Here is a 19,090-nt window from a genome sequence, read left to right on the forward strand (position 1 = left end):
GCAGTCAGAACTCGTGCCTTTTCAAGAGCAGACCCTGTACATCCTGACCTGCTCCATGACCACTGAGCACTGACAGCTGCACAAGAGCCTCAAATTGTTCCAGAAATAAATGAGTTGCACACTCTATCCTTCTTAATTCACTTTAATGTGCTTTAGATGATGAGATTTAATTTAGCAATTTGACTCAATAAAACTTTACACTTGTACGGTCAATGGCCTGAAAATTTAATTCCAGGGACTTAATTGCATTACTTTGTGAGTTCAGATCAATAAAATCAATTTGATTGGAGAACGGAAATGGTGCCTTTTTTTTTTGTTTACCGAAAAAAAAAACCCAAACCCAACAACAACAACAACAAAAAACCCAAAACCAAAACTCCAGTGTAACTGCACTTTACAGTATAGTAGCTTCACTCTCAACATCATATACAGTGATGGCAGAGTCCCACAAACCCACAGTGTTGTTCTTATTCATTACATTCAATTGTTTTTTCTTTCTAGAGATGCCAAAGAAGTCAGCGTCAATGTACAAAGCTAAAAAGTAACATCAACAAGTCAGTCTTTTGTTGGGTTTCAAGACACAAGTCCTTGCTTGCTTTCTTGAAGTCAAATAAATAAATAAATAAATAAATAAATAAAAAAAAAAGATAAAAGTAGAATTACTCAAACTACAGAAACAGAGCAAAAGGGTTTTTTGGTATTCGTTCTTTTTATTAGTTGAAAACAATGCATTCGTAACTATGGAGATAAAATTGCTTTCATAAAGAAGCACGTGAAAGAGAGATTCATTTGCCAAACCGAAGACTACAGATTTAATCTCTTTCTTTATGGCAATAACAATAGGATTCGGTAAATATTGACATGTTTACCTTCCTCACAGTTTTCTCCTTTGTATCCCGAGTTGCAAGCGCAAGAGCCCATGATGCAAATCCCACGACCCCCACACTGCGGGTCAATGCATTGGGTCGTCGGGACATCACACTCGGTGCCCTTCCAGCCACTGAAGCACAGGCAGCGGCCCTTGGAGTACTGCCCATTGCCACTACAGAGCACAGGACAGGCGGCTGTGAAATGACACAGGACAGAAGGATCAGCGGCCACGGTTTCCATTGAGCCTCCCGCGGAACAAGTGAGGGGCCGTTCCCACCCCCCTCCCTTCCCCTCCTGTGTTGCATGGGTTTCTACAGCTTATTTACACCGGCTTAAGAAGAGAATCCAGCTTGCGTACCTCTTGAACAATCCGGGCCCAGAAACCCTGGGAAACAATGGCAAGTTCCAGAAACACACTCTCCATTTCCATGGCAATTTCGGGGGCATTCCACCACAGACTCTGAAGAAGACAGAGGGAGCATTTGTGAGGCGCCTGCCTCTCTCAGAAGTGATCATTCTTTTCGCGTTAGTTAGATGGTGATGCAGCTATGCATAGCACACTCCATGACCCTCAAATCGATGAATAAATAATATATAATATAAATAAGATATATAAATATAAGTTATCTGCAGAGCGACGTAAAGCAGTGATGCTTTCAATGCAGGTTTTTAAAGCGTTCTCTCCCCCACAGTAGTTTATATCTTACAGAGCTTCAGTGCTTGCTGTATATTCACAAATGAACAACGCAAAAACAGTGCACTTTACATATGCATCATCACCTAGGAACCACGCTAATTTGAGTTCAGGCAGTAGGTGGGAAAGGATGTGTCGACGAGGACTCTTACCTATAACGATGGTGTTAAAAGACACTGGCTCTGGATTTTTCCCATCGTTATAAAAAGCCAGATGCCAGATTCCAGAATCCAAGTACTGGATGAAGCCAGCCTCGTGCAGGCTGACGGATCTTGCCTGCCGCCCGGCTCTCTCAGCTCTTTCGGAATCCACCAGATTCCGCTGCTCTCTTGCTATTAACCGGCTGCCGTCCAGGAGCTCCACAAAGTCGTACTGGAGGTGAGGGTAAGGGAAGCGGTTAGTGGCCAGAAACAACACGTGTATTGCTGCTGCTTCAAGCTTTTCTCTTTTGCAATTAAATACAGTGTGAGCAAGAAGTTCTTGATTGGCAAGTCCAGGCATGATATCTGAGGATGAGGACTGCCTGCTGCCTCCCCTCATATTTAAGCTGAAATGATCGTCCTCTTCCTTCTGAGCCTTCCAAATTCAGTTCTCCTAACGAATAACAAGTTTGGTGAATTTTGGCAGTATGGGGATATGAACATGAAATCTCTGTGAGTTGACTCAGACCACGAATGGCTTAAGATCTACTCCTGCTTGATGCTTATGTATAGCAACTACTGCGGTTTAGCCTGCACTGGGATTATTCTTAATCCTGGAAGCAGCTCTTCGGAAAAATCATTCATTGCTACTCTTGGGGACTCTTTCGGAGGTGCAGGAGGACCTCCACCTGGGCAGTGGTACAGTTGGTCTATGACCTCGGGTGTGCCACGCTGCGGAGCCGGGGTTATTTCCACCAAGGCACCACATTCTTCTCCTGGCTAACGCAACCATCTGAACTTTCGTAGAATTTTTACACGAACATGGTCAGCTTACACATACTTAATGAAGTGCCTTTATAGTCTTTATCAAAGTGAATAAACTGATTAACAGATGGGCTTGGGATGGAGAAACAGCATGTAGAGTTAGGGACATGACGGCAGCCATCCTTGAAGCTACCTTTTGTTTCTACAGTTATTAATCACAGACATTGGAGGTTAAAGGAAATGAGCCGGAGAATTTAAACTAGAGTATTATTGACAACAATACAGTAAAATTTTCTTAACAAAGGCCAGTGAATTTGGAAGATACCAAAAAGACTCCAGCGTTGTTTTTAATAAGCCTTTTAGCTAATAACTTCCTTAAAAAGTGCATTGATTGTATTGCTGCTATACACTTGTCCAGTTTCATTTTACTTTTGAGACACAGCTACTGGAAAAGCTCACGAATATATGTGATTTTTTAAAAATACAATGGTTACTGGAGGAAAAAATTCTTATATGGTTTCCTTAATCCAGTCAAATAAAAATAAAATTAGTTGTTGGAATTTCTGGGAATTATATTTAAATAGTCTGCCACTGTGCAGACCACAGACATCTACTCTTGCAGTAAGAGAATTTAATATGTGACTCAGTATAGGACTTATTGAAATATTTGCATAAAAGCATTTTTGTTCTTTGGTTAGTAATATGAAAAACAGATGCAAAATATATGCTAACTTCATTAGCACTCAAAAATTTTAAATTTCCTTACAAGGATGAAAATAATGATTTCTCCAGCTATTTGTTAAAAGTTACTGGAATTTTATTCTCTCATGGTTGGAGGAGAACACCGTCAAAATTTTAAGGGTGTCCCTACTTCAAATAAGTCATCTCCATTTCCTATCGGATTTAAATATTTATATTATCATGGCAAAAGCGAGAAAAAATTTCCTTTTGTGGCCCAATACAGGCATTTTCCTCTTCTAGTATTCCATTCAGTAACTGAAAATGGAAAGGGTAGAACAGTTGGAGTTTTAACTGTTCTTTCAAATCTACAGTTGGTCACCACTGCCAACACAGTGGTGGGCATTTGTAACAGACCTGAACGACAATGGAACTCTAGAGTGGCGGGAACCGTGAAGTGGCTGATGGCTTCTAGCCATCTAACAGATCAAGGCTGTTGTCATGGCATGCCACAGCTGACGTCAGGAGAGTGAATCAAAACACCTGAAGGGAATTATGTTCTTCATACTGTAACCATCTCCATCCAAATCAAATGGCTCGTTCTTCAGGCATAACGTGATCATATATGGGCAAGTCTGAGCTTTGCTCTGCGCATGCACGGGAACTGTAGAGGGACTGACTTTCATGGGGCGGGGTCTTAAGATCTTATGCCTTTTTCAGTGTGAAATGCTTTGGACTAATTCTTCAGTCTCAAACTCTGGAGAGCTGTCAGAGACAACATCTACACAGCCTGTGGATCTCACTAAATTGCAACTATTTCTATCCCCTTTAAGGAAAATTTTCTCATGATGTTACCTTCTTATGCTATCACTAATAAATATTTATTGTGTGTATTATATACACATGTGTTATATACACACATGGATACATGTCATATACTTTAAAGTTCTTTCTCAAGCAGCTTTGAACCTCAGTGTACTAACAAGGTGCTGTGTAAAATCCGTAGAAGAAAAGGTTTCTTATGGTTCTTTTCAGTGGCTTACTATTTTAATCAGCCATGTAAAAATGCAAATACTCTTTTTTTTTTTCTGGTATCTTGGTAGTTTACTTCTGAAAAGCTAAGACTGTCTGTCCAGCTGTTTTATCTATCCAGCTGTTTAATTCTTTCTGCTATTAAGTTGTGGGAACTCAGAATCTTGGCTATGTCTTCAATCAACTTTTGCTTTTTTAGGGGGACAGCTGGTCCTGTCATATAGACCTTGTGGCCTTTAACTATCAAACCTCTTGCCTTGTCTCTCAGGTGCTGGCATGATAAGCATATGCCATCATGCCCAGGCTTAAAAAAACTTCGCTCCAAGTTTCTGATGGTGGCAGAAACTTGTCTATCACCGAAACACAGCGAAGGAAAAAGTTTTAGAAACCTACCAATTCGAGTCTCTCATTTTACCAACAGACGCTGAGCCTTGGAGAAGTTAAGTTACTCATACAAGGTCACGTACAGCATAAAACCAAAAAGTGTTAAGGGAGTTTAGACCACAGGTTTCTGCCCTCTTTTTCTGAAACAGCCTTCAGGCAAACGCACTAACACACCACACATAGTACAGGAGCTGCAGAGCTCAGAACTGCTTCCTTAGGCTTCCAACTGTCCAGGAGAATAAACTGGGCACCGGGGAGAAGAAAGTCAATTGGTTCCTTGGCAACGGTCAAATGGACAGTTTTATAAAGGGTCCCAAAGACTTTGACTTTCAAAACTCAAGTGACTATTCTGAGGGGCTGGCCAATTTTAATTATTTCAGGTTGATTTATTTAATGTTCCCCAGGAACAGAGAAATGTTCAAACCGGGATGCTTTATAGCATATCTCATGTTTAAACAGTGAACTTAGAAACAGCTGTTTGCTCTGCTGATCTTGAATAAGCCAGAGGAAGGAACTCTAATAACTAAGGCTTAAGAAAAAGCATACCCTACCCAAATACATACACCGTGGTAGGAAAGAAGGGTGGGTATTATGGGCGCTGTGCTGAAATAATGATGCGATTGTAAGAAAGGTGAAGCTGCGTTTCTCATTCCCCTCATTTTGCGTGTTAATGCATCTCATGCAAAAATCCAGCTATATATACATCCTTAAACAAATGTTTATAAGCGCACCACACAGTACACGCTTTTCAAAAAACAACCCTGGCTTGCTTGGAACTTGCTACCCGTAGAACAGGCTGGCCTTGAACTTTATCTGACAGCCCTTTAGCTTCTAATTCTCAAGCGCCTGAACCACCACGCCAGGACACAACACGTGTGCTTCATCTGAAATTAGCCTCAGGACACTTGAAGTTGCACATTCACGGGTGTGCGTAATTTAGAGCACTCTTTCTTGAGCTGGAGAAAAAGAATTTCATTTCCCATGAAGTTTCCGCGGAGAGAGCTGTCTGTATCTTCCTGGACTATTCATGGAAATGCTATCTGTAGTAATTGGAGTTCGAGCGAGTCACTTTCAGCTTTTTCTACCTCTGTGGAAACTGAGATGGGGCTATGATGGGGATTGCACTGAATATGCAAACAGCTCTGGATAAAACCCAGCATTTTCATAATATTAAGTCTCGCAGTCCATGCATATGGGATGGCTCTCCATGTTTTGGTGTCTGTCGTTTTTCTTCAGAGGTTTAAAGTCATTATCACACCAGGGGCAATTTTAAAGCTTCGAATTGGAGACATGTACATCACAACAAGTGTTTGTCCCAGAAGGAACCAAGGTCTTTACTTTGACATCCCAGATACGAGCCTATATTGTAATGTATAAGTCAAAAATTAGATCTTTTAGAAAGCATTTCTAGAATTACAGTATTTCTTTCGCGTTGTGGCTTCTTTATTAGTATTTGGCTAATAATTCATAGTTTATACTCTAAGATTATAGAAAATAATTTCTTATAAGGTCACAGGATATAAAGTTTGTACAAAAATCTTGACCTTTCTGTAAATGAAAAGAGAAAAAATATGAAATCCCACGAGGAGATAAATTTATTATAAAATATGTCGAGCTCCTCTAACCATGTACAAACTAGTTAGTATGATTTTTAATTCCTCCAATTACTAGCAGAATATATCTTGGATAAGTTTCTCTTCCAATTGTATAGTAGATAATTCAAATATTTTCCTCTTAGACATTATGGAACATTTTTTTTTTCTCCTGGGGACAGAGATTGAAACTTGGGGCCTTCTCTACTACATCTCATCCCCCATGAGACCTGTTTTTAAATAACAACAATCACATTTTCCAAACACATACACCATGACTCAGCATTACCGACTTTATTATTTTGTGGGAGATGGGATTGAATTTAGGATGTCACGGCCTCAAAGACTGCAGACAAGTGCTCCACGATGGGGTCATATTCTGAGTCTTTTTTTTTTTTTACTTTGTAATTTATCTAACTAAGTTGCCTAGGCTAGTTTGAACTCATCATTCTTCTGCCTCAGCCTTCAGAGTCTGTGCAACTAGGTTCTGGCTCAACTGTGGACATTTGATAATGGCTCTCCAGCTGTGGCTGTTATAGTGGGGGTATTTTCAGGCAAAGAATTGACTTTAAAATGCTTTAGATTCAGTAGTCTGAGGACCACACTGACTCCATCATGCTTGGTTTTCCGTGAACCATCAACTATTCATCTTACTCTTCCTTTATTTCCAAAGACACACGATGATTAGAATTGGCAAGGTTTATAACTATCATGTTTGTTATGCTTGTGTTTCCATAATTTTTTCACTAAAAATTAACCTGCCATTTCAAAAATTGCTTTAACCGAATATCAATAGATTTAAGATGAATAGGTATGCCTCTGTGATATGCAAGGTATAAAAGCATCCGAAATGAAAACAGCATCCTGGAGAATCAACAGTGTGCTAGATATTCAGCTGATGCCCAATGCTCATCAAGTTCCTCAGACACATTTAGCCATTTTAACCAATCATTAGCAATGCAAACCAGGCCCCCTTTCCTCCTCATGATTCAGATGTCTCAAACAAGCAGGAGCTTCAAAGTTCTAATTCAAAAGATTCACTTGGAAGTGATGGCTTCACCGTACAGCTGAGTTTCTGGGTTAGAGTAACATCTAGGAAACGCAAACCAGGAGCCCGCATCCTACTGATGCCAACCCCCGCTCTCACCTGCGTATGGGAAGGTGGTAAGCCCGCATCTTCCTGATGCCAACCCCCCCACTCTCACCTGCGTATGGGAAGGTGGTAAGCCTTTGCGGCCATATACTCCGATCAACGCATCCTTCTGAAGAGAGATGTTGAACTTAAGAAACTGTGGCTGGTCAATAAAGAGTTGCGATCTCCAGAAGACCCCGGGGGGAACCTCTTGAATTGCTCTCCGGCCAATATCAAGTTCTCCGGAATCTATGGTGTTATTTTCATGAGTAAATCCACCTAATTTTCCTGAATGTGAGAGACCCAGTGATGAAGAACAAAATATTAAAATAACAGGGTTTCCTTTCAAAACGTTATTTCCCCTTACTGGTCAGGAATCCTTCTTCTGATACGTGAGATACTCCCTTGTTTTTACTTAAAGAACTTTTTTGTTGGTTTGTTTGTTTGGTGATGTCTTTTTTTTTTTAACGGTCTCTTATCTAAAATTCTTTAAGACATTTATGTCAAAATTCTCCGACTTCCCCCAAGGTATGGTAATCACTGAAATTGTTTCCACACCGATGGTGTTTCTCACTTATTTGAAACAGAAATGTCTTATAAATTATACGCCTTGTTATTTCTTGGAAGAGATTTTGTCTGGTGCTTACTGGATAATCTAACTATGTCATAATTCTGCAGAGTGTGAATTAAGGCAGGATGGATTACAGAGATTTCCAAACCAATCTTTAAGCAACCAATCAATGTTATCAATTCACGTAGTCCTCTTTAAGTCATACGCCAGAAAAAAAAATCACAAGTCAGAAGAGGTGAGAAGGGGTAGTGGGCATCAAGAAATAGAGGACAAGAGGGGCAGGGCTATATTCTCTGAAGTTTTAAAGTCGGCTATCACAAGACTTCCTATTTCTTAACCCATCATGAGTACAAGTGGGCACACTGTTCCATCCTTCCTGAGGGAGCTTCAATCCTCAGGGGAAAACAAATAAACAATCAAACAAATCCTGTGCCCTCCGAGAATCCCTGCTATCTCCTAGCACCATGGCCAGGTTCAAGTTCCAAGGCTGTTTTTCAGGGTTGGTGTTCCCCTTCGCCTCTTCGCCGAGGTCCTTACTTAGGGACCCTCCTGGTGACAAGAAGGGGTTTCACAATTTACTGCAAGGAGAAGCAAAAAGGAAAGGGTCCTGGAAAGCTGAGGAAACAGAAGGCAAATTACCCTCTATCAAATCCAACTCTTTTAACTTGCTAAAAAGTTGACTTACCATTCCTTCTCCTTTTATTCATTAAACTGGAACTAGCCTCCAGAGAACTTGTTAATTCAAAAATTTTTGAGATTTAATCTCAAATCTGAGAATTATGTTCTATCCTAAAGAGGGGAGAGAGCCTTCTGTCTGTGATGACTTGTTAATATTGCACTCACTTTATTAAGAGTCTGCGAGGGACAGAATGCTGACACAGTAATAAGAAACACAAACCAAAGAGCAGCCGTTTAGGAACTATTCACTCTATCTTAAACAGCTTCGTCTTCACTGAGCTAATTGCTTGGTTGAGGAGATGATCTGTCCAAAAAAACTAAGTAACAATCTAGAGCTTTTTGTTATGGGTCAGGGGCAGGCCATGACACTGGAAGCTGGACTTGGAAGGACAAGTAGGTTAAGTGTTAGGACTAGTTTTTGTTGGCACATTGACTCCTTCTGCAGTCAATTAAAAGGCAAGCTGCATGGCACACCTGTGAAGAATTTTCTTGACTAGGTTATTCGAAGTGGTGGAAGATCTACTCTATGTGTCGGTGGCACCTTCCTTGTGGCAGCCTGGATAAAAAAGCTTTACTCTGGCATGTTTGCTTGCTCTCATCCCGGCAAGTTTATGTGTTCCGTTGCTGCTGCCACCACTTCTGGTGTTATATTCCTTCCCTACTATCAGAACCCAGATCTTTGGGAGTCTAATGTAGACTGAAGATTAGGGGCTCTCATGTCTTCAGTGCAAGACTGGGACTGTTGAGGGACCCCCAAACTCATGAGTTGAGCAGCTAGCGGGTTGTTGGCCCCTCCAGTGTGAAGATGGCCATTATCGTTGGGACCAACCTGATTACTTTGTGTGAGTCAGTCTATATAACCTTTTAATATATACTCATTCTATTGGTTCTTTTCCTTTAGAGAATCCAACCAATACAATAAAATATCTGAGTTACGACAAGTATCACAATTTTAAAAATGCTTATGGAAAGGGCATGTGTTCGGATGCGTGTGCAAGAGAAGTTTTGAAATCTAACAACAATCTGGGTTTGAATCTTGGCTGTGTCAGAGGCTGAGAGACCTGCAGAAAGAGACCAAAACCTCGGACACAAAACCTCCTCTGGAAAAGGGCGATGGCCACATGATGTCTGAAGTACTGTGAGGTGTAGTCAAGTTAGTGTTCCTGCTCACATGATATTTAGACCCATAGAGTCGGTGTTTCTGCTCTGTAAATACTTGTCATTTGCATTCTATTCATGATCAATATTATACCTTTTCTTGAAGATGCATACATTTACTATTATGTCTATTCTGTTGTAGTTTAGAAACAGAGGCTTGAAGAATTATATAACAGTGTAATTATATAGATGGACTCCAATGCACACATGTTCTTGTGTTTCTTCCCCACCCATCACCCCACTCATCACCTTCCTTCTTCCCTTCTCTGCATCTAAGAAACAGATTTAGGATTACTAGGAAATGGAAATGTGCCCCACAGTCGTAGATGAGTAAGACAGACAGATACCAGCTGATTGCCGAGAGGATGTGAAGCAATCCACAACAGATTCACTCTTACGGATACATGTGAAGTCTGAGGGAGAGTATATCCTAGTAAATGTCAGGCTTGCTTTTTATCCGGACTATTGTATCCTACAGTAGCACCTATACCATCAGTTGCAAAGGACAGCTATCACTAAATGGAGACCCGTCATAGGTTCAAGCAGGCTAAAGGCAAAATGGAGTCATTGTTGGAGGAGCATTCAAGTGCCACAGTGCAGGAAGCCTGGAGATGGAGAAGTGAATGGGAATGCGGCCATAGTAGCCCAGGCATGGTGCGAGAGGTGTTATCCAACACAGTCTAATACAACAACATTACTTACAACTCCGTGTGGTTCTTTTTCAGTGTCCATACCCTAGTAGTTAATAATGCTTAAGCTAGAAGGTCTATTTTTCTCAAACCAGTTAGTATTATAAAATACAATAAGGAAATATCAAAATGGCACCACAGTAATCCTTTTGAATTTTCATATATGACCACTTAGATCATAAACCATGCACCTTCCATATAATGTTCTCCTATTATGATAGACATTCACCTTCCATATAATGTTCTCCTATTATGATAGACATTCACCTTCCATATAATGTTATCCTATTATGATAGACATTCACTGGAGTGGAATTAAGAGCACACAGTTAAATGAAAAGAGAATAAAATCATCTCTATGCTGGAAATGTTTTGCTTCTTATTTAGACAGATATATTGCTTTACTCAGTGACTCTTTTAATATACTTAGACAGCTTTTGCAAGCCCAGTGTTTGCCTAGAACTAGTGTTGGTGAGTTTGGATGCTGGAGGACAACAGCATTAGTCTCTCTGAACACCTATGGCAGGTATGTTGTTTGTATTAAACTTTAAAACAGCCCCATGAGCTCAATACTTTGAGATAAGGAAGTTAAGGTCCAGAAGTAAGGAATGTGTCCAAAGTATGCGATGAAATGATTCAAATTTCCAAACCACTGTGGGAGCCAATAGCCTTTAAGATACCAGCCCACTTGGGTGAAGTCTCTTATACTATAAATGCAGCTGTAAAGCTTGTGCTCGCTCTCTTGCTTCTGGTTCTTGCTTCCACTGCTAGACTCTGTTCCTATTCCCTGTTTGTGCAGAGGTCTGTGATCTAGGACCGTGATCTGTGCGTCTACCCCCTAAATAAATAACCCCTTATTAAACATAATTCTGAACTAGTGTGGGATTATTTTGTAACTTCCACCATCATCTGGCTCCTGAACCTGAGGACCAGTCCACTCTTTTTGGGATCAGTCCGCCAGCCATGTGGCGCCTTGGGCACTGACTCTCCTGCCCACCCGTGGCTCTGGCTGGCCCTCAGAGGCAGCATGCTGCTGCTCAGTGCTCCCCGGCTAGCAACCCACATGCTGCCTCTCTGTGCATTTCATTACACACCAGCCCACACACTGCTGCCTGCGATCTGCAACTCGCACTGACAGAAAATTTTGGCTTTTCTTTTTTCGCCCTGGGCTCCAACTCTTGGAATCATTTGATCACCTTAATAACTGCTCTTAGTCTGTTAAACAAAGCATAATTTTCAGGATCTAAATAAGCAACACGTGCTGTTCGCGGCTGCTTAGTGTCTCTTGGCCATGTGGTTGCAACTGCGACATCTGCTGGCTCATAGCGGTTATTACACCTACTCCAATTCATTGTAATTACTTAGCAACAGGTAAGATCTGAAAAACTACAAAAAAAATGACTGATAACATCCAGGAGTTCAATAATTATTTTGTTTATATTATGGAAGGCATTGTGCAAGACTTATGCTTATTTCCTTCCCTTTATTTGATTCTAGGAATTAGCTTTGTTTTCAATATTATCTCATTAAAAATGATTCAATACTATGAAGAAAGATAGCATCAATCTGACAAAATTATCTGAAAGAATTTTTGCTGTTAAATCTATCAAAATCTGTTGAAAAGTTATGATATGTCCAAGGATGAGACATTATCTTTACTGGACAAGTTTCATACCTTAGAACAGAACACTGGACAGGAGATTCAGACTTTAAGGCAGTAGTAAAAAGATTTGAAAAGATTGAGGAATTTAGTGATATTGATGAGCAGGGACGGACGGTACAAGGACATGATTTAGCCTCATTAGTATGTGCCAGACCCTGGGATGACTGACAGAGTTTCAACTGCATATCCTGTAATTTCCGCAGAAAGACCATCTGGCACAAAGTACCCTAAGGTAGTCAAAGAATATGCATGGGAACCAATATGTATGAGTGATCTAAAAGAAATAAAACAAGCAATAGTTTCTTATGGGCCACATTCACCTTTTGTCAGGGAAATGGTGAAAAAACAATTGGCTTCAATTAATCTCAGGAGTCCTAGAAAACGGACCTCAGCTGATTTGGAAGTGTTAATGGAGAGAAGAGACAAAAATTTTAGAACAACAGGGGAAAGCAAAAGGATTTGAGACTTCCTAAGATCAAATTCTTGGCGAGGGTCATTGCTCTGATCCTCAGGAACAGGCACATTATGAAGAACACACCTTGTCCCGATGCAGCACAGCAGCTTTAAATGCTTGGGACAGAATTCAGAAACCAGGAAAAAAGGACTGAGTCATATATTAGGGTTAAACAGGGTCAGAGAGAACCCTTTACTGACTTCTTACAAAGATTAACTAAGGCTGTACAATTAAGAGTGACAGACCCTGAAGCTAGATGTACTAATTGAATCCTTGGCTTTTGAGAATGACAACTTAGAATGTAAGAAGATGCTTGGGTCTGTAAAGGTCAGATCAGCACCCATAGATGAATGTATCTTGCATACAATGAATGTTGAGACATTTGACTATCGTACTGAAGCTTGGGTAGGGGAAGTGATTTCCAATGGTAAGGAGACAACAAAATGCCAAATGTTTTAAGTGGGGAAGAATAGGACATCTAAGAAGGGACAGTAGACAAGGAATTTCTAGGAATAATGTCTGCTCTAAGAATGGCAAGAATAGGAGGACTCAGCCTTCTGGTATATGTAGGAGGTGAGGCAAAGGCTGACATTGGACTAATGAATGTAGGTTGACAAGAGACAGACAAGGCAACACGATACCATAGGAAAACTCCTTGGGAGACCTCTCGTAGGCCCCAATATCAAACAAGGCCCAGTCATTTCCAATTACTGTGGAGAACATGTCTCATCAGGAAAATTAAACAATCCAGTGTGTACTGTAAAAAACGATACTGTTCTGGATGATGGACTAGACTTGGATGAGTCAAAAACACTAGTAGGAAATAGAAAACATATATTTTGGCAGACTTCTATAAATGATCAAAGACCAAAGCTAAGAGTGGGTGTAAATGACATTGTAGTTGAGGGATTTCTAGACACAGGTGGGGATGTGACTACCATTACTTCAGAATCTTGGCATCCAGATTGGCCTCTTCAAGAAGATAAGAATTGGAATCCTATCTCAAGTAAAACAAAGCATGAGGTGAGTTGAATGCATAGGACTGGAAGGAAGGCTGAGGACATATGTCGATAATATTATAGTGAATTTATGGGGCCATGACCTACCTATTGCAGCAACCTGGGAATATCCAGGTTAACATTCCTGCAGTCCCCAAAACTCATTTATCTGGGAAGGATATTATAAAATATTATAAACAAAGCTCAACAGTCATTCAGGCTATACAAGAACACAAAGCAACTAGCAAACTTTCAGAGGAACCAATAGCCTTGCCTTTAAAATGGTTAACTGAGAAACTCATATGGGTTAAACAATGACCTTTAAGGGAAGACAAACTGCAGGCTTTAGAACAGTTGGTACAGGAGCAACTAGATGCTCACCATATTGAAGAATCAACCAGCTTCTTGGAATTCTCCTGTATTTGTTGTTAAAAAGAAATCTGGAAAATGGAGAGTGGTGACAGATCTAAGAGTTGTCAGCAAGGTTATCTAACCTATGGGCCCTCTATAGTCTAGAATTCCTCTGCCTTCTTTATTACCAAAAAGATAGCCTCTTTTAGTTATTGATTTAACGGACTGTTTCTTCATTGTACCTTCACAAGAAAAGGATCTACAAAAATTTTCTCTCACAGTGCCTACTTATAATAATTAGCCTACAGTACCAGTGGACTGTCCTCCCACAGGGAATGCTCAATAGTTCTACCCTGTGCCAATACTTTGTAAATCAGCCATTGGAAATAATATGCAAGCAATTTCCTAAGTTTATAATTTACTATTAAATGGATGACATTTTCTTATCTGACTCAAATACAGATACTTTAGAATGTTTGAAGAAGTAAAAAAAAGGTTTTGCCTCAATGGGGATTATAAATTGCTCCTGAAAAAATACAAAGAAGAGATTCTGTCAATTACCTAAATTAAAAAAATAGATTTATAGAATTAGAACACAAAAGGCACAAATTAGAAGAGACTGATTATGGACTCTTAATGACTTTCAAAGATTATTAGGAGATATTTCCAGTCTACAACTGGCTGTTGGTATAACACCTGACCTAATAGTTCATTTAAACCAAACCTTAGATGGCAACAAAGACTTAAATAGTCCCAGAGAATTAATAACTGACGTGGAAAAAGAATTGATGATCGTTGAAGAGAAATTACAGGAGTCACATATAGATAGATTGAATCCAAATCTTAATTGTATTCTAGTCATATTGCCTTCTAGAATTACCCCTATAAAAATTTTAATACAGAGTGATGATATTGTCTTAGAAAGGATCTTTTTACCACATAAACCAAGTAAAAAATTAAAAGCTTATTTGGAAAAAGTCTCTGAATTAATTATAAAAGGAAAATTGAGACTTTGTCAACTAATAGGTATAGACCCAGCAGAGATTATAGTACCTTTTCCTGCTGATGAAATTTAAAAAATTATGGGAAGACAATGAACCTTGGCAAAAAGCTTGTGTGAATTTTTTGGGAGAAATTAATAGAAATTATCTCAAAAGTGATAGAATTAACCTTATAAAGAGAACTACTTGGAGTCTTCCCTGAATTGTACATGATGCACGAATAACTGGAGCCCATACATTTTATACAGATGCAAATAAACAAGGAAAGGCAGGTTATAAATCAGAAGAATTAAGTAAGGTGGAACAATTCTGTCCAATTCTGTCCAGATTATCCAACATTTTAGAGGACCTCTATTGGAGTTTCCTCTGAATTCTGCATCCTGAACAGTTTTAAGACTGCTGATTGAGATGATCAAGTCTCACAGAATTTTCCAGTCAGGACTTGACCATAATCTTAAATTTTCTTTAGGTCTCCATAAGATTATCAGCACCCCAAATCAGCAGGAAGTATCCAGGGAAACTACACTCACATTTTCAAAAAATAGATCATGAATGTTTGCCTTTCTTTAGGATGTTGGTTACAAATTGTTATAGATAATGGTCAGGAAAGCTAAACAAAGGAAATTTGATTCAGAGTTCTTGTTTTAACAAGAAAAAGCGGGGGTGGGGGAAGTGCTGTGGGACAATGGTCTGTACTCTGTCAGCTGTATTTTAATAAAACACTGATTGGCCAGTAGCCCGGCAGAAAGTGTAGGCGGGGCAACCAACCAGTATAGGTGGGGCAAGAACAGAAGAATTCTGGGAAGAGGAAAGATTCAGTCTGCAGCCTTCACCCAGATACAGAAGAAGCCAGACACAGAGCAAGCAAGATGTGACTGCCTCGCTGAAAAAGGTATCAAGCCTTGTGGCTAAAACAGATCAGTATTATGGGCTAATATAAGTTTTAAGAGTTAATAAAAAGCCTGAGCTAATAGGCTAATCAGTTTATAATTAATGTAGACCTCTGTGTATTTCTTTGGGACTGAATGACTGCAGGACTGGGTGGGACAGAGAAGTCAATCAACACCAAACTATGTCATTTGTATCAGAGATCCATCCACCTGTCTCTGTGTCCTGAGCACTGGGATTAAAGGTGTGCTCTACCATTTTTTTTTTCCTTGAATAACCAACTTTATAAATAAAGAACAGTTTTTGAAGAAAAGCCATATTTCATTCCTTTTATATTTCATCATAACTTGCTCATAAGTTTATATTTTGATTGACTTCCACATGAAGCATGTAATATGTATGTATGTACACATGTATGTATGTACGTATGTAGGTAGGTATGTGGGTAGTGCTGGATAATTAAAACTATGGTCTTGTACATGGTGGGTCCTTAAGAGCTCCACGATTAAGGTATATCCCCCAGGACTCATTTTGCTCTTCCTTTTGAGACTTTTTGTGTAAGTTGCCCAGGCAATTCTCTACAGCCTAGGCAAGAGCAGCTGGGGTTGTTGGCTTACAGTATCAGCCTGGGCTGAGAGAACTTTCATGAGATCGAAGACAGCAGCTGCCTATCCCCTACTAAAATCTGCTATGTCACACCCCTCCTAAACACGGGTACGGCTCCCATTTGGCCTAATCTGTCCAGGTAATACACATCTAACACTCTTGCTACACCCTGCGGTTATTAGCAACCACCTCTTCTGTTGTCTCTGAAGCTTCTGCGGGCAAGCCTGTCTACTCTTTGGTGATGCTTCCCTCTGATGCTGATGGAAGTAAATGTTAGCAATTTTATGAGGACACCTGTGCTTTGGTGGCCCGGTGAGAATAAACTGGCACCAATCCCAAAATTGTTTTCCTTAATTCTTTCATCTTTGCCCAAGGATATTGGCTTTGAGAAGAGCAATTGAGCTCTGGCTTCTGGGGTTTAAGGTTTCACTCGTTCCAAGTAGCTTAACTTGTAGGTATTTTTGCTTTGTTGCTTTTTCTCTTTGTCAATTTTAAGGGGTTAAATTCTTTCCACTAAGACAATATGAGTGCCTGATGTGATGTAAATTAGCATATCAATTTGTCCAATTACTCTTATAGCTAATTTACAAGGTACATCTTTTCAGGAAGAGGTTTTTAATTTTTTAATTTATAATCAAAACCAAAAATGAAAGAAAACAAAACAAACAAAACCCCTAAGATTGACCAAATGGGCTTGACAGAGCAGCAGTAAGTGTGAGGATGTTTCTGTGTACAAAATGAAAAAGGCCAATTGTGTTATAATATTAGAGATGGAAGTCGAGAGCCCGTGGAAGTCTTTTAGATCAGGGCCTTCCGATAACCACAGTCATGAACCTGGGCACCATGAAATGGGTTTTGGTATTTCTCCTCATTTGGGGACACAATTCTTAAGATCCTTAGAGGTTCAGAAGTGACAGTGTCTTCAGATGCTACTGGGTTCATTTCGGTTCAAGCCATAGGAGGCTTCTAGGAGGGAGCCAAACCAACCCGGGGTTGAGCAGGTCTTCCTGTCAACCTACAGGGTCGAGCTGACACCACATGGCAGTGATTTAGTCAGTTGTGTCTATGTTTTGAGGCCTCCATAAGAGCCCAGAATGAAGGGTTCAGAGAGCTTCTAGACAACTGGTCATGCAGAGTTCTAAGAAGGGGCTGTCCCCATTCCTTTCCCTTGACCTACAAATCCCTCCACTGTGGTGTCTGTGATGCCCTTTCCAATAGACTGGTAAACGAGTTTTCCCGAGTCCTGCTAGTCAGGCTGGCGAATTAGTCAAAGTAAAGGGGGGGTATATTGTGGTAACCCCAATGTGTAGATGATTGGGCAGGACATATAGGCAAACAACCTTGAGTTTGTGATTGCCGTTACAATTGGGGAGGGACAGTCTTGGAGAACGAGCTCTGAGGAAAGCAGATTCTCTCTCCTTGAAGACAGAGTCATAAGTGATTCTGAGTAGGGAACTCTGGGCTTGTGTCATTTGCACAATTGCTTGCTAGCTCGCTGTGGGGAGGAATCCTTACATCTTGTTAGTCACTACGCTCTGTGTTGATTGTTCTGCCATGAGAACATCATTAAGACTAACCAGCGATGAAAAGGGTAACTTTTAGGGAATTTATTTCTAGACTTTAAACAGCCTTCCTGTGTATACTGTCTTACAGCAAGATGCCCCAGGCATCTAATACCTAGCATACGCTGTATTATGGCATAACACTTCCCTATGCTGGACAAAGGCAAACTTCAGGTATTGTGGCTCATGACGCCCCTTTGACTCAAGACACAGTAAACCTAAGGCAAGTCTTGCTGGTTTTCTCTGTCTTGTGGTACCTCCATCAGGGTAAAGTGAGGTTTGAAATGGAGTGCTTGTGGCTATTGGTGTGTTTTGAAATTAGATATACCAAAGAGGAAGGGTGCTGATTTGTATGATGGCTTTGTCACTTTTCATAGTCACTGTGCAAGAATGCTTTTTAGCTTCAGACTTACACAGAGAAAAGGCAATAAATATAAAGCAATGTCTAATTTATTCTAATCATTGACCTATGGTAGAGATCTGTCTCGGCACAGAATGGGAGTTCAGAACTGGGAGCCTGTGACAAAAGGCGGAGTAGCAATCTGAACTCGAAAACACATCAGATTTTTTTTTTCTGACAGAGAGTAACTTTGAGACTAATGAATACTAGCTCTGTCAGTTAAATTATAGAGTAGGTATTTTCCATAAATTAAATGAGCTAATGAAATGGATATAGCTAAAGCACATAATGAGACGGAAGCATTCAAAGATATTGTAATAGCAAAGGTGAATTACAGTGGATAGGCGACTTCCAGTTCACCACTTCACTGCATCAGATGTGTACCAGATTAAGCGATGAGGACTGTTTTGCCGAGCCCTGGTAAAGCCTTTGCTGGTGTGGTATCAGCCAAGAATGGATTCTAAAAGCTGTGCGAGCAATCTTTTGCCGAGCAGAAAGTTGCCCATTCCTTGGCTCTCAGTGAGATAAAGGGAGATGGAGTGGAACGCCGCCATGCAGGACCTCCATAATGTGTTTTTTGACATATAACAAAAAAAACAAACCCCAAAGACCTGAACGGCTTCACCCTACAGGACACCCTCCCATTCTCATCTTTTTATTCTGTAGCAAGATCTCTCTCATGTTTGTATTTCTAGGAAAGAAAACTAGGCGTCGAATCAGTGGTTTATTCTTTAATAGTCATATATGAATATGTAACTTACTTAAAAAGTCCTTACTCATTTCA

The 19,090-nt window shown here is 40.2% G+C and overlaps 1 protein-coding gene across 4 annotated transcripts in view; it reads right to left on the minus strand.

Annotated features, from left to right (window-relative positions):
- The window catches only part of Tenm3 (teneurin transmembrane protein 3), a 448,945-nt gene that overhangs the window by 116,176 nt on the left and 313,679 nt on the right, over window positions 1-19,090 (minus strand). For all 4 annotated transcript variants that reach the window (XM_041673596.1, XM_041673595.1, XM_041673594.1 and 1 more), the window contains 4 exons: window positions 7,361-7,575; window positions 1,717-1,936; window positions 1,229-1,330; window positions 870-1,064 (listed from right to left, as the gene is read on the minus strand). In XM_041673596.1, the coding sequence (XP_041529530.1) occupies window positions 870-1,064; window positions 1,229-1,330; window positions 1,717-1,936; window positions 7,361-7,575 (732 nt within the window). The remainder of the gene's footprint in view (window positions 1-869; window positions 1,065-1,228; window positions 1,331-1,716; window positions 1,937-7,360; window positions 7,576-19,090) is intronic.

This window comes from Microtus oregoni, unplaced genomic scaffold (assembly GCF_018167655.1).
Source record: "Microtus oregoni isolate MIOR12 unplaced genomic scaffold, Mior012 000024F_ref0000369, whole genome shotgun sequence".
NCBI lineage: Eukaryota > Metazoa > Chordata > Mammalia > Rodentia > Cricetidae > Microtus > Microtus oregoni.